At 39.1% G+C, this 13,738-nt stretch overlaps 1 protein-coding gene and 1 pseudogene across 3 annotated transcripts; both read left to right on the top strand.

Annotated features, from left to right (window-relative positions):
• Positions 1 to 272: 272 nt before the first annotated feature.
• On the top strand, positions 273 to 3,973 carry LOC106908031 (uncharacterized; annotated as a pseudogene). Its single transcript, XR_015762634.1, has 2 exons — positions 273 to 1,072; positions 2,244 to 3,973. The product of XR_015762634.1 is annotated as an uncharacterized LOC106908031 (transcript).
• Positions 3,974 to 5,711: 1,738 nt separating this feature from the next.
• LOC106908028 (uncharacterized) lies at positions 5,712 to 12,614 on the top strand. Of its 2 annotated transcripts, none has more exons than XM_014973965.2 (3): positions 5,712 to 5,848; positions 6,937 to 7,046; positions 8,515 to 12,614. In XM_014973965.2, exon 3 carries the CDS (start codon positions 8,530 to 8,532, stop codon positions 10,450 to 10,452), a length of 1,923 nt encoding a protein of 640 aa, XP_014829451.1. In that variant the 5' UTR covers positions 5,712 to 5,848; positions 6,937 to 7,046; positions 8,515 to 8,529; the 3' UTR covers positions 10,453 to 12,614. The 2 variants fall into 2 exon arrangements, with proteins under 2 accessions (XP_014829451.1, XP_087860907.1); XM_088004781.1 differs by having other exon boundaries at positions 8,489 to 12,614.
• Positions 12,615 to 13,738: the final 1,124 nt, after the last annotated feature.

Raw genomic sequence — 13,738 nt, 5'->3', positions numbered from 1 at the left:
TTACCCAGAATGCATTGCAGTGAGAACAACATGCTCACGTTCATGTGACAATATTCTAAAATTTATCAAACCTAAATAACCTACAGTATTATTACTATATTATTTTTACATCTAAAATAAATATTTTCCAAATAAAGCTGATTGCTACAAATAATGGCGGATCCTTTTAACAGCATCAGTGTTGCACTACTGCCATCTCTTGGATTTTACTACTCCGAACCGCTCCTCAAATTCTTCTCAAATCATTATTTTTCAAAAAACGAAATATTCCTTTCTTTCCTTTCCCCTATTCACCTGACCAACGGCTATTTTCAAATATCAGTTCCTTATTAAAACTTTCCATATTCAATAATCTTCATATATTTCCTGCAATTAATAAAACCATGTTCCATCATGTCTGCAGTATTATACCAATTACATAAACCAGTAGGGTGATTCCCAGTCTTAGTGTCATTTAAAAAACTATGACCAGAGATAAGTTAAAATGATCTCCCACCTGCTTATTCCTCTTCCTCTTGTAACATAAACTGTATTTTGTATTCTATATAAATATCTTTCATTCCCTTCATTTTGTATGGAGTGGATCAAAATGTCCTTTTTTATACGTTTTTAAAAACTAATTAAATTCGAATTATTTTTGCTTTCTTAATCTTCCTGTGGTATATTTATTAAATTTATTGTTTTTTGTTTTTTTTCACATTCTCACATGTTTCAAGTTCCGCCAGTCGGAGGTGGAACTTAAAACGTGTTGTCTGTTTCTGAGGTAGATCTACATGTGATACTTCCGGCGGAAGTAAACAACATGGCGCTAGCAGCGCTAGCTTCCAGGCTGCCTTTTGACTAACGAAGTTAAGAAGGCGATTTCTGCGTGAGCTGCGTGTTTCACTGTCTTCAGTAACAATATATTCTTCATCAGAGAGAAATTAATCAGAGAGAGACGAACTGCTGCTGGAGAAGAGATCAATCATCAGCTCAAACTGCTGGATACCGGCTGGAAAACCCAAATCGTCTCCGAACCTCCGGGTTGTGTTTTCTGATCCAGGCTTTGTTGAGGCTTCGACACGTTGCTGAGGTTAGCTATTAAACTACATAGACAGCTGAGAGGTGGGATTATTTACTAAGACTGTATGCTTCTCTTTGGCCTTAAGTTTGAGATATTCTATGAAAATATTGCCATAATAATAATAATAATAATAATAATTAATAATAATAATAATCAGAGATCCAAATATAGATATGTTGTTTTTGCTACAGCGCCCCCTGCTGCTTGGGGATCAGAACAGACGACATCAGTGAGATGACAACTATTTATCAATGTCTGTTTAAATGTGCATCGTGTTGGAATCACAGTTTCTTCTGTGCAACATGGATATGATTCCGAAATCTCCAAAAGACGTTGAAGGCAGGTTTTCATCCAGTTAACTGGTTAAGAGAAAACAACCTGCTGAGTAACGTTCACGTTTCAGTAAAACAGAAAGAAGTGCAGCAGGTTTCATTAGGTTGTAGTAAATGTAAAATAGAAAAATACCTTTTAATCTACTGATGGAAACTCAACTTCATTTAAAATAAAATGGCTGAATATTAACAGTTTTAGATCACATCACTGTTGGATCATAACAGTTCTTTAACAGAACTGTAACTAAATAATATTAGTTTGTGGATTTCATTCTTTTTTTCATTTAAATTTAATTTTCATTACAGTTAATCATAAAATATTACTTAAGCAATAAAACACTACGGTATAAGAGAAGTAGATCTACCTTCAGTCCTAATTTTTGGACATTGTTTGTGGTGTCCCCCAAGGGTCAATATTGGGACCAAATTGGTTTCTGTTGTCCATATAAATTAGCATAAATATAAACTGTTATGGAATTTTCCCACAGGTTTGAGTATTCGATTAAATTAATTTCAGTGGTTATCAGAAATGCACAGAGGGTAGTTTTATAGTAAATAGTGTCATTTGTTCAGAAGCAGATGAAGAAATGTATTGGTCTGAAATAGATCCAGAGTGTGAAGGGAAAAGTGTGTAGGTCTGCAGATTTTATGTGCAAAACCAAGTGAGTCATAAATAGCAGTTAAGATTACATTTAGTCTATAACTTTCAGTGTCAGCATGATTGTTAAAATCCCCCACTGTAATTATCTTATTAATATTTAACACAATCAGATAAATCAAATAACTGAGAGTGGTGGACAGTACAACAAACAACAAACATGAGCGGTTGTGTTTTTCCCTTTTTTCAGATTTGCCACAAAATTATGTCTATTATTAAGCCAGATGTTTTTGCTCCACATTTTATCCTCAACCAACAAGAGATTTCTGTTCTTGACCAGAAGGGAACCAAATCTCCAAAACCCAAAAGAGGAGAGGAAGAGGAACCAGAACTTATACAAGTAAAAGAAGAAGAGTATGAATCAGAACCTCAGCAGTTTTTAAAGAAAGAAGAAATGGAAACTTCAATTCAAACAGATTCTGGATCTTTTGAAATAAAAGGAGAACCAGTAGAACTACAACTGAAACAAATGAAGGAAGATGATCGTCAGTCAGAAGCTCAGCAGATGGTAAAGATTGAGGTAGAAGACCAGGACGTACTACAGCAGAAGACGGATACAGTAAAGGGAACTGATTCTAAATCTCCAGAACTCAAAGAGGAGCCAGCTGAACTAGAACCTAACCAAGTGAAGGCAGAGGATCACGGATCAGGACCTGAGCTGATGGTAGAGAAAGAGGCTGAAGGCATCAGTCAGGATGAAAAACAGGAAGTACTGAAGCAAAACGTTGATACCGTAATCCTAAAGTTTTCTGATGATAAAACAGACCACCACCAACTTGAAATCAGTGAAAACAAAATCCTGATTCAGAACTTCCCAAAAACAAAATATCAAAATATAAAGACCAAGGCGTCAGATTCCAGCAGAGATGATCAGCAGCAGAAGAGAGCTCAGAAAAATAGAGGACAAAGTGACTATGTAGAGAGGAATGAAAGGCCGGAAAATACACAAAGGTAAATTGTCCAAGCAGTGTAAAGTGTGCGGGAAAATTTTCAAATGCATCAACGATTTAACTATTCACAAAAGAATTCATGCAGCTGAGAAGCTTTTCTCATGTGAAACATGTGGAAAATGTTTCAATCAAAAAGGTAGTTTGAGTAGCCACATGATAATTCACAAAGCAGAGAAGCCTTTCTTGTGTATAACCTGTGGGAAAGGTTTCAATCAAAGGAGTCATTTGACAAGCCACATGAGAACTCATACAGGTGAGAAACCTTTCTCATGTGAAACCTGTGGAAAAGGTTTTATTGAAAAAACTAATCTGCTTAAGCACATGAGAACTCACATAGGTGAGAAACCTTTCTCATGTGAAGCTTGTGGAAAATGTTTCAGTCAAAAAAATGTTTTGAAAAGCCACGTGAGAACTCACACAGGTGAGAAACCTTTCTCATGTGGAACCTGTGGAAAGTGTTTTAGGCACAAACATAGCTTGGATGTACATATGAGAATTCACACAGGAGACAAACCTTTCTTTTGTAGAACATGTGGAAAAGGTTTCAGCCATAAAAGTAGTTTGAATTACCATGTCAGAATGAACACAAAATAGAAGCCTTTCCTCTGTCAGATCTGTGGTAAGCATGTCTGTTGTAGCTGTTTCCTTTTTCTATGACTGTTTTTTGACAATTTGTAAAAGTTTTCTAAATCTGATCTGAAGCCCTGTGGTGTTCTGTTTGATAAAACTTTTTACTCTCAGGTGGATTTCCAGTCTTAGCTGAGTGGAGAATATCAATTTGTTGATTTTGTTCTTTTGAGCAGTTTGTCAGGAGTGATGTTTAGGGAAACTTTTCTAAAAGATGAAAACCTGTAATGCATTGTCACAATGTTTTACTTTGGGTTTCCACACATGATGCATGAAGTGAAATATCAAAATAACATTTCTCTGTATTTACTAAGTGACAACCATTAAAATGTATTAACAGTCTGGATGTTGTGTGGATTAATGCTGCAGTAAATTAAATTAATGTACATCAACATATCAGTCTCATCTTCTATTGAATCACAACTTCTTAAACCAGGTTTGCATCAGAGTAGACCAGCTGCTTTGATAAATTATGAACCATTCTTCTTACTGGAAGAACAAATGATCAGAGAGATTTAGAGTGGACAAATTAAAGTTGGTGGCTTCGGGAAGAGATCTTCTACAGGAAGTGTCTAGCAGTAGAGGAATCCATGGAAGGTTAATTCAAACCTATCCAGTTCTGTTTCCTCCTTCAGCTGGTTAAAATCCCTGTTGTGAAAAAGTAGGTTTGGGTTTTCTATGAATAACTTTTGACAAATGGAAAAGACAAATATTATGGTTAGTAATTTGGATCATCATTTCCCAAGTAGCGACATCAACTGATTATCAGTATGTAATAACCTAGTAGCTCTGTTTCTGTGCTGTTTTATAATAGCTGTAGAGAATTGGGAGTTGTTGCGTCTTCATCAGAAAACTCGTATACAGAATAGAAATTTCTCTCCAAAATACAAAGCAAAAGGCTCGACATTTTTGAAGAGAAAACTAATGAACTAATCTCATGACTTCAGTCTAAACACAGCTTGTCGGCTTTTTCTAAGTATTTTCAGCCAGAAAAATGCTCATGGTGCAACAGCCATAGCTTTTATTTGTACACCCTTTGACATCGTGAAGATCCTCAGACCAACGTGTTTGGAGTTCAGATTTTCTTTGAGAATATCTCTAATCTGTCTGAAGATGTTAAGATTTTACAAACATTCTTACCATCTGTTAACACCATTATGTTCATTACATCAAGATCAAATTTTTGTTTGAAACGGTCTTTTCTTTTAAAGTTTTTTGAGCAATTGAATGTGTTTACATTAAGTTTAAGCTTTAACTAACAAGATTTACTGGAATAAACATTTATAATCCATAGCATCTTACGTTTAGAATCGAGTTTAGGGATGGATATTTGTTTTATTATCACTTCTCATGATAATTTTTCATAAAAATTTTGATTTATTGTTTTATTACATTTCAGTTGATGTTTAAAAAATTGTATTGTCTGGGTTATTTTTCCTATTTTCTCTGTTCAATGAAAGTATAAATAAGTAATACATTTAAAAACATCTCAATTGAAGATGCTTCTAATTTCCAATCAATTTTTTTTACATGTTTTGCTTTCAATGTCTTTATTAAGGTTGACCTGAATCTACTAAACAATTGAAATATAAAAGTTTAGAAGAATTCTTTCTATTTTGTTTTGTCCTTTTTCCCCAGATGCAAATGTGTTTCAGGATAATTGCAGGTTAGAATCATTGTTGTGATCATTATTAGTTATTTATTATTATTCTGGCTATTCACGTTTCTTTCCTTAGTTTAGAAATTTCACATACTGATCTGTTAATGAATCTAGAAAATGAAAATTACTTCAATTTAAAATTAATCTAAACTACATTAATAGGCACAAAATATGTAGTGAAATAACATGCACTTAAATATATTGCATATAACAGAATATAATATTTTACTGAAGTTACTATATTTTGGACAAATTGCATGTTTTACTTCATTTCAAATTTTCTTTTGTTAATGTATATAGAATCTTTGCTCAAATAAAGGTTTAAATATTTTAATATTTCTAGTAGATTATTCTGAGTTATTTCAGAAAATACAATCATATCTTGAATGAAAGCTAATACGTGAGGAGAAAAACAGCAGCTGAAGGCGGAACGAAAGAGGCCACAACTGTTTCTGGGGTAATTCTCCTTGTGAGACTTCCGGTGGAAATGAGGCGCTAGCAGCATTAGCTCCCAAGCTACCTTCTGTTTATCGTCGTTTTAAAGACGTTTTCTGCTGTGTGAGTTGAATATTTCAGTGTCTGTAGTATCAACGTCTTAGGTTAATCACCAGAGAGAATCCATCCGCCCAGAACCGCCAGACATTTCAGCTGTTCGGTTCTGAATGAACCAACACTGAACACAGGGAACTAGTTGATAAGGCGGAGGAAGCAGGGCCCGTCCAGCTCCATTATTTGCGTCGTTTATAGTTATTTGTTTTCTTTCATTTTAATTTTTTGAGAAACTGGAAACAGTAGCTCAAAATCGATGTGAAAAATATTCATCAATGAAGAAACAAGATTCTCCGGTATTTTAGTGGCATTTCATTTGGCTGTGGCCCAGCATTGACTGGTCTGATAATGTTCATTGATTTAACCAACATCATTTGTTAGCCAGCAACTCTGTGATTTTGGTTGCTTTGTGCAGACAGATTACACATGAAAGCTAATTTTTCCTCGCCGTCTGAAGCGAATCAGACTAAACTTCTGCTGTTTTAGGTTAATGACAGAACGTGTCAGATTGATTTCTGACTGTCCTCAGAAGTTTACATACATCCCCCAGTAATCCCGTTGACGTGTATGACATTTGGGTCAAACGTTCCGGTTTCCTTCCTCAGGAACAAACACACATTTTGTCAACCCAAACAAAGAATGATTTAATCACTATTAAAGGAACTAATTGGTAAAATACCATTTGGTAATATCTACCATATGTGCATTCTGAATCCATTTTAAACGTCATGTCTTTGTAAGACACTTTACAAGAAGAAATCCAGTTTAATCAAATCATACAGACAGATTTTAAGTTGATCCTAGCTGTTAAACAATGCATTAAGTTTGTTTATTATTCAATTTGGTTAAAAGTTTTTCTGACTTGCAGCGTTCACGCCAACTGGAAATGCATGTAGCGACAGTGGAGAGGAAAACTCTCCTTTAACCGGAAGAAGCCTGCAGCAGAGCTGAGCCTGGTTCATTAACCGGCAGCTGGGGTTGATTGGGCGTTTGAAAAAACAAAGCAGACTCAGAATTAGGGTTGTCAAAATAACCAGTATGTTGATATAATTGGTACTGGAACATTATTCAGATTCAAGCTGTTCATATTTGTCCAGATTGTCGAACTTCTCCCAGCAGCATCGTTCCAGTAAGAGCAAGCGGAGATTTTCTGAGGCGAACGGACAGGAAATGCTGCAACTCTGATGTTTGGGAAAAACGTAAAAAGGTAAGTGAAGCTGCTGTATCTGCAGCAGAGAATGTAGCAAAGCGCTTTGATATCAGCTAACGCTAGTGGGTGTGTCTGCAGTCTGGCTTCAGAGGCGGATCTGCTCTCCAGTTGAAACCAATATTTACACCATAAATTTGCAATCACACATGTTCAGTTTCTGAATGGATTGAAACCTTTTTCATTTATTAAAACAACCAGTAAAACATTTTGGTAACAAAAATATTAATAAGAGTCAAACACATTTTTTTTGTTAAAGCAACTAACAAGTTTAACTTGAGATAAAACTAATATTTATAGCTGAAACTAAATGGCCAAATATCCATTATTTATCCACCAATATTTCTCTTTTTCAGCTTATCAGGGGAAATTAAAGACACCGAAATTAATTTAATGATCACAGCAGTTCAGAGGAAAATACTTAGATTAGTAATGGTGTTACTTAACAAAGGAATTCCCTTTAAGAAACAAGTTAGCAAGATGCTCCATTAAAATGCTGAGTTTCAAAAACCTGCAAACAGAAGCATTAAACTAGAAACTGTTGAAGAGCAGTAATAAAATCAAGTTTTTCACAGTTCTTCTCATTATGTCAGAACAGGATGGGATTGTCAGCTTATAAAAAGTTATCATGAGGGATGCATGTTAACTTTACTTTGACACAGATAACCAATAGTTTTCTAATCTAAAAGCCAATAACCAATAATAATCAATAACATTCCTAGAAATAAGAGAGACTAGTAAACAAAAATATAAAGCTGTGACATCAATAGTCCAAACAAAACCAGGAACAGTTGACTCTTTAAAAAAGTTATAACACTGTGAAAAAACCTATTAAGCCACATTTGCAAAACATATGAACAGAAACCATGTCTCATCTATTTAAATAAGGTCTACATTAATTATTGTGTGTCCCTAGTTTTCATGTATTAAAACTAACTCACCCAGAGGAGGCTTCATGCAGTCTGACATCAGTTACTGATCTGACTGATGATGGGCCGATAATGGAGGAGGAGAGTACTAGCTAGCATTAGCAGAGGGGACTAGCAGGCCCAGGCTACTTCAATCACATTTAAAGCTTTCAGCATCCTCAGTTCAGAAAGGACATTTTCCTTCTTGGAGGATATAGTTAAGTACACATGGTTAGTCATGATCTAGCTTCGGCTGGAGCTGCTGCTGAGGCGAATGCAGCAGTAATGGGTTAATTGACCTGGGTTAGCAGAACAGGTGATGGTAGCACCAGACGTCACCAGAGCTTCATAGCAGTCCAGTTTGGTTGGCCAAACGCCTTAAACTATTCTTTAAGCATCGAAACAGAAACAAAGAAATTCAATAAATCCCCCTCAACCGAAAATGTGTTTTAACATCATTCTACAGGCAAAGTTTCACTTATTAAACCTTGTTCACATTCGTGAGCTTTTAACTCTTCTAGTTTCTGTTAACAGCGTTCTGCTGGTCTGGATTCCCGCAGATCTTCCACTGCATCATGTCTGTCGCTACCTGTGAAGAACTTCCTGATCGCGTTCTGATGACTGGAGACAGAAACTCCATTCCTGACGAAACGCCAAACAATTTGCAAATAAAGGAGGAACAGGAAGAAGCAGAACCACAGCAGGCCAGTGAGCCAAACAAGGAACCAGAACCTCAGCTTGAGAAAATAGAACATGTTGAAGTGTGGGTCTTTCAGGACAAACAGCTTTCAGTGCAGCAGGAGACCAGCGCCTCTACGGTGACTCCAGTTTATGGGGAAATGATCCACAACGAACCACAACAGCTGCAGATTATAAAGGAGGAAACAGAATCTGTGGAGATTAAAGCAGAACCGGAGGATTTCTACAACAGCCAGGATGAAGGTCTACTTGAGGTGAAGCAGGAGCCTGAAACCTCGATGGTGACTGCAGCTCATGACAGCACTGATCCAGAGCCAAGCACTAACCAGCCGGTCCCACTGAACTCCCCTGCAGAACTGAACCCACAGCAGCAAGGAAGCAACCAGAACACATATTGTTGTGACATGTGTAAAAAATCTTTCACAGCTCGTAAGAATTGGATTTATCACCTTAAAACCCATAAAGAGGAGAAGCCTTTCCTATGTCTGACTTGTGGAAAAGGTTTCATTTGGAAATCGGATTTAACGCTACACCTTAGAACGCACACAGATGAGAAACCGTATCCCTGTGAACGGTGTGACAAATCTTTCAGTAAAAAGAGTTATTTGGCTCGTCACATAAGGGTTCACGGGGATGAGAGGCCGTTTCCTTGTGACTTGTGTGGGAGAACATTTAGACACAGTAGTAATCTGGCCCATCACCGTAAAGCTCATACAGCTGACAAACCTTATTCCTGCCACTTGTGTGACAAACAGTTCAGCGAACATAGTAGCTTGGCCAACCACCTTACGACTCACACAGACGAGAAACCTTACCCCTGTGAACTGTGTCACAAATCTTTTAATAAAAGGAGTTATTTGGCTCGTCACATCAGGATTCACGGGGATGAGAGGCCGTTTCCTTGTGACTTCTGTGGCAGAACCTTTAGACACAGTAGCAATCTGGCCCACCACCGGAGAGCTCACACGGGTAAAAAGGTTTATTTTTGTGACTTGTGTGACAAACCGTTTAGCAAACATAGCAGTTTGGCCGATCACCTTAAAACTCACACTGATGAGAAGCTGTATTCTTGTGAACTGTGTGATAAATCTTTCAGTAAAAAGAGGTATTTGACTCGTCACAGAAGGATTCACGGAGATGAGAGACCGTTTCCTTGTGACTTTTGCGGTAAAACCTTTAAACACAGCAGTAATCTGGCTCGTCATCATAAAGCTCATACAGCTGACAAGCATTATTCTTGTGACCTGTGTGAGAAACTTTTTATTGACCACAGTAGTTTGGCTGATCACCTTAGAACTCACACAGAGATGGAGAATCCCTGTGATCTGTGTGATAAATCCTTCAGTAGAAGGAGCTGCTTGGCTCGACACAGAAGGATTCACTGGGATCAGAGGCCTTTTTCTTGTGACTTGTGTGACAAACATTTTATCAACCAGAGTAGTTTGGCTTGTCACCTTAGAACTCACACAGACAAGAAACCGCATCCTTGTGAACTGTGTGATAAATCCTTCAGTAGAAGGAGCTACTTGGCTCGACACAGAAGGATTCACTGGGATGAGAGGCCGTTTTGTTGTGACTTCTGTGGTAGGACCTTTAAGCACAGCAGTAATTTGGCTCGTCACCGCAGAGCTCACACAGCTGAGCCTCTGAGCAACCCCAGTTGTTTGGCTCTTCTCAAGACGACTCACAAAGATAAAAGGCCTTATTCCTGTAAATTGTGCAAAAAATCTTTTAGAAAAAATATTGATTTGATTCGTCACCTTCACAGCCACACAAGTGAGAAGCCATGTTCTTTGTAGGAAACGAGTCCAGGCCTTTCTTTCCTTGTGACCAACATTTTGTCGACTGTAGTAAAAACATGAGAGGAGACTTTGGCCCCGAAACCTTCAGATGTCAAACGTTTGTGCAGCTACATGTTCTTTTTGTGCTGCTATCATTTTAAAGATGTGAATAAACTTTTCCAGAGGTCTTCAAAGGTCAACCAGCCCTATGATGACCTCTGGAAACTTTTATTAATATCTTTAAAATACAGCAGCACATACAAACATGTAGCTTGGATTTAATTTAATTTAATCTGAAGAAGTTGAGAGAGCAACTTCCCTCAGGTAAAGAACCAAAACATTATTTTTGTAAATTATGCAAGAAATCTTTCTCCCAAATGATGGACTTCAAACAAACAACAAGCCGTTGTTGTTCCTGGTGATAAAATCTTTGTAGGCACCACGAAGGTTCGGCCCGACAGAAAAACTCAGGGTTAAGAAGCCTCCAGGTCATTCAGTTTACTTTATAAGGTAGCAACTTACAGCATATGTAGAGCAGAAACCAGATATTCATATTCAAGATGCACAAACATTTAATGTTGCTGAAGTTCAAGCAGACCAAATGTCTCTTGTTTTGGGTCCGTTAGAATCGGCTCAGACTGAGACGCTGCTGAACCTGGTAAACGTGTCATGAAAAGTGTCCCGTACCGACATGGCTGAGGGCCGCTCAGCCAGGAAGAGAAAAACAAAGACGGGCCCGGATGAGAAAGTGCCTCATCGATACCTGATCAGAGCGTTTGGACTGGAGACGTCCAACTTAGTGATGTTGGTCTGTTGACTAAAACTCTCCACCACTGCCTCTGTTGTAAATTCCCTCCTTTAGTTTTACCAACACTGTGTTTAAATGTTCTTTGTTTTCAGCTAGAGGATGGTTACTGCACTGATCAGCTAAAGTATTAATTATACAGTTGTGATAAATAACATCAACCATGTTTCATCTTTTCCACTCAGATCATCTTCCACTTGCTGCAGGAAATAAAATGTTTCCTTCTGCCAAGCCAGCAGGAGGTTAAATACATTTTAATGATTCATTAAAATCAGGTCTGTTGCTCCAGCCTGAATGAATCCGTTCCTGAATCATGTAAATCAACTAATACTGTTTTTTAATCCTGATGCTGTATTTCATTCTGAGTTTTTTATGCAAAGTATTAACATTTGGCAAAGTTCTGTCTTAATAAAGCTTTACTTTGTTCACAAGAAACACGATTTGCTATTCAGTGTCAAGTTTTAGATGACTTGGACCTATTAAGTATTTAAATGTAACTTTATGAATAAACGCTTCTCCTTTTTGTTGTCATATTTTCCAAGATAACTTTTAAAGTTACTGAAAAATAAAATTTCTTTGAATGATAATTCTCAATTATTGCTTAAAATCCTTTAAAATTCTGAAATAATTTTTGCTGAATATATTTATCACCAGTGAGAACTGATACATTTTTCATGTGTAGCTGTAGTTTTACTCTTAGTTTTATGTTAAGTTTCACACACATTTATAAAAACGTTTTATTGTTAAGACTCAGATTATGTAACAGAAGCTTAAGCATCATCCCTGTCATAAACCCTGGAGGTTAAAGTTCAACCGTCGCTGCAGTCAGGACTCTGCAGTGGACAAAGACTGTTGCTAATGATTATCTACTGGAAATCAGAGGGAAAATAATCTTTTTCATGTTTTTACTTTTAATGCTGCAGGTTTATGGATGATGACTTTTACTGAAAACTTTCAAACGTTGAACCTTTGAGAAGCTGAAAATCTTCATTCAGTTAATTTCCATTCTTATTTTCACCCTGAGTAATCTTTACATGTAATCTACGTTGTTTCCTAAACTGGTTGGTCTGTGAAATGATAAATACATCAGATATTTATGCTAATGAAGGGTCTGCATTTGTCTTTAAGGTTCTGGCTGCTGATACTCGGCTCTACGGAGTTCTGATCACTTCATGTGTTAAAACCCAGCATGTCAGCCTTTCTGCTACAACATGAGGCTTTTTCATGTTTGTTAATATCTTGTTGTGAAATGTCTGAAGTTTTATATCTTTTTCTTTAGGACAGAAATTCACCACAGACCTACAACATGAAAAGAAATTTTCCATAAGAAGGAAAGAAATAAAAATATATCCAAACTATTTGGACAATTTCTGACAGTTTTGATTGTGTCTCTTTTGCTGGTCTGAATGGTTTAAACCAGGGAGGTCCAGAGTGGGTCCTGGAGGGTCAGAGTGGGTCCTGGAGGTCCAGAGTGGGTCCTGGAGGTCCAGAGTGGGTCCTGGAGGTCCAGAGTGGGTCCTGGAGGTCCAGAGTGGGTCCTGGAGGTCCAGAGTGGGTCCTGGAGGTCCAGAGTGGGTCCTGGAGGTCCAGAGTGGGTCCTGGAGGTCCAGAGTGGGTCCTGGAGGTCCAGAGTGGGTCCTGGAGTCCTGGAGTGGGTCCTGGAGGGTCAGAGTGGGTCCTGGAGTCCTGGAGTGGGTCCTGGAGGGTCAGAGTGGGTCCTGGAGGTCCAGAGTGGGTCCTGGAGGTCCAGAGTGGGTCCTGGAGGTCCAGAGTGGGTCCTGGAGGTCCAGAGTGGGTCCTGGAGGGTCAGAGTGGGTCCTGGAGTCCTGGAGTGGGTCCTGGAGGGTCAGAGTGGGTCCTGGAGGGTCAGAGTGGGTCCTGGAGTCCTGGAGTGGGTCCTGGAGGGTCAGAGTGGGTCCTGGAGGTCCAGAGTGGGTCCTGGAGGTCCAGAGTGGGTCCTGGAGGTCCAGAGTGGGTCCTGGAGGGTCAGAGTGGGTCCTGGAGGGTCAGAGTGGGTCCTGGAGGGTCAGAGTGGGTCCTGGAGGGTCAGAGTGGGTCCTGGAGGTCCAGAGTGGGTCCTGGAGGTCCAGAGTGGGTCCTGGAGGGTCAGAGTGGGTCCTGGAGTACTGGAGTGGGTCCTGGAGGTCCAGAGTGGGTCCTGGAGAGTCAGAGTGGGTCCTGGAGGTCCAGAGTGGGTCCTGGAGGGTCAGAGTGGGTCCTGGAGGTCCAGAGTGGGTCCTGGAGGGTCAGAGTGGGTCCTGGAGGTCCAGAGTGGGTCCTGGAGGGTCAGAGTGGGTCCTGGAGGTCCAGAGTGGGTCCTGGAGGTCCAGAGTGGGTCCTGGAGGTCCAGAGTGGGTCCTGGAGGGTCAGAGTGGGTCCTGGAGGTCCAGAGTGGGTCCTGGAGGTCCAGAGTGGGTCCTGGAGGTCCAGAGTGGGTCCTGGAGGTCCAGAGTGGGTCCTGGAGGTCCAGAGTGGGTCCTGGAGGTCCAGAGTGGGTCC

The sequence above is a fragment of the Poecilia mexicana genome, unplaced genomic scaffold (assembly GCF_051168715.1).
Source record: "Poecilia mexicana isolate PSO_F unplaced genomic scaffold, ASM5116871v1 scaffold_4, whole genome shotgun sequence".
Classification (NCBI taxonomy): Eukaryota; Metazoa; Chordata; class Actinopteri; order Cyprinodontiformes; family Poeciliidae; genus Poecilia; species Poecilia mexicana.
Note: the sequence above shows the minus strand (reverse complement) of the source record. Positions and strands in the feature narration are given on the sequence as shown.

Bases quoted from the DNA above. Each gene is read 5' to 3' on its own strand.
- LOC106908028 (XM_014973965.2), top strand. From the start codon at position 8,530: ATGTCTGTCGCTACCTGTGAAGAACTTCCTGATCGCGTTCTGATGACT.